Source organism: Gracilinanus agilis, chromosome X (assembly GCF_016433145.1).
Source record: "Gracilinanus agilis isolate LMUSP501 chromosome X, AgileGrace, whole genome shotgun sequence".
In the NCBI taxonomy this organism is placed as follows: Eukaryota; Metazoa; Chordata; class Mammalia; order Didelphimorphia; family Didelphidae; genus Gracilinanus; species Gracilinanus agilis.
This window is the reverse complement of record NC_058136.1, coordinates 46,880,243-46,881,854: the sequence shown is the minus strand read 5'-3', so window position 1 is coordinate 46,881,854 and position 1,612 is coordinate 46,880,243. Positions and strand designations below refer to the sequence as shown.

General features: G+C 51.9%; 1 protein-coding gene across 1 annotated transcript; it reads right to left on the bottom strand.

Moving 5' to 3' along the window:
- Positions 1-277: 277 nt before the first annotated feature.
- Positions 278-1,312, bottom strand: LOC123253604 (POU domain, class 5, transcription factor 1-like). Its single transcript, XM_044682778.1, is given in 1 exon segment — positions 278-1,312. A coding segment is annotated over 1 exon segment (1,035 nt).
- Between the last annotated feature and the right edge of the window lie 300 nt (positions 1,313-1,612).

Genomic DNA, 1,612 nt, shown 5'->3' with positions numbered 1-1,612 from the left:
TCAGCCTCTCTTTTTTTTAGACTTGCTTCAGATTACTTTATTTAAAGAGTTGGGCAATGAAAGAGATGCAGAACTAACAAGCAACAAACTTCCCAACTTCCCTCCCACCCATTCCCCTCAAAAAAAAAATCTGTTTATGAATCTCTGAAATACTGATCCCAACTTTCCCTGTTCCCAACTGCTTCCAAGATATAGGGAGAGCTCAATCCACCAACTCCCAGACCTTCCTCATCTCTCTATTTCTCTCATCTCCTCTGCCCAAGGTTGGGCTAGCCCTTCAGCTTGAATGCATAGTGGAGCCCAGAGGGGTAACAGGGACAGGAGAGAACACATCCCCCTCTGTGAAGGGAACCGGGGAATAAAGAGTGGTGAAATGAGGGCCCCCATAACTGGGATGACTGAAGGGAGGACCTGGCACTAGGGGAAAAGGCACAGGTCCCCCAGGGAAAGAGCCAGCTGCCTCAAAATCCTCCCGGGGTGAGTTGCCATTGCTCCGTTTGCCCTTCTGATGCCGGTTACAGAACCAAACTCAGACAACATCTTTCTCAAGACCCAGCTTCTCAGCAATACTGCTGATCTGCTGCAGTGTGGGCTTAGGGCACTGAAGAGACATGGTCTCCAAGTTTCCCCGAACTCCATTCTCAATGCTTGTACGCTTCCTCTTTCTGGCTTGTTGAAGGACTGTCCCAGCTTTACACAGCTCCTGAAAGTGGTCATTGTCATCAGCTGCTTCCAGCCATCTCTGGAGTAGAGGTCGGAGCTTACACATGTTCTTGAAGCTAAGTTGTGGTGCCTCAAATCGACAGATGGTGGTCTGGCTAAAAACCTTGGCAAAGAGAGCACCCAAGGTGATGCCCACATCAGCCTGGGTATAACCCAGAGTGATCCTCTTCCACTTTAGCTCCTTGGCAAATTGCTCCAGTTCCTCTGGGGAGGGGTTCTCTTGTGGCTGCTCGTCTCTGCTCTCCGCTGGTTCAATCTTGGTGACTCGCGGAGTGGCTCAGGGTTCTGGGGAGCTGCCCTCGGAAGGGCTATCTACCCCGGGTCCTGCATCACCATTGGGGACCGCAATCTCTTGAGCAGGTTGAGCCATCACTCCCACATTGGGCTGAGGTTCACAGTAGACACTCCCTCCCCAAATATCATACATGGGGTGGTACGGGGCCATCCCCCACCCGTCGGGCCCCGGCCCTGTTCCAGCCCCACCAGGTGGGCCTTGAAAGCTAGGCCAATTCCACGTTCGTTCAGACCCCCCAGCCCCGCCACCGCCAGGGGGTGGCGAGAAGTATTCAGGAGCCAGGTGTCCCGCCATGCGGAGCTTCAGCCTCTCTTAATTGTTTTTTTTTTTTTTTTTTAATTTAAAACCCTTACCTTCCGTCTTGGAGTCAATACTGTGTATTGGCTCCAAGGCAGAAGAGTGGTAAGGGCTAGGCAATGGGGGTCAAGTGACTTGCCCAGGGTCACACAGCTGGGAAGTGTCTGAGGCCAGATTTGAACCTAGGACCTCCCGTCTCTAGGCCTGGTTCTCAATCCACTGAGCTACCCAGCTGCCCCCTCTTAATTGTTTTTTGAGTTGTGTTTTGAGTTCTTTCAAAGGCTGAGTCCAATTTGC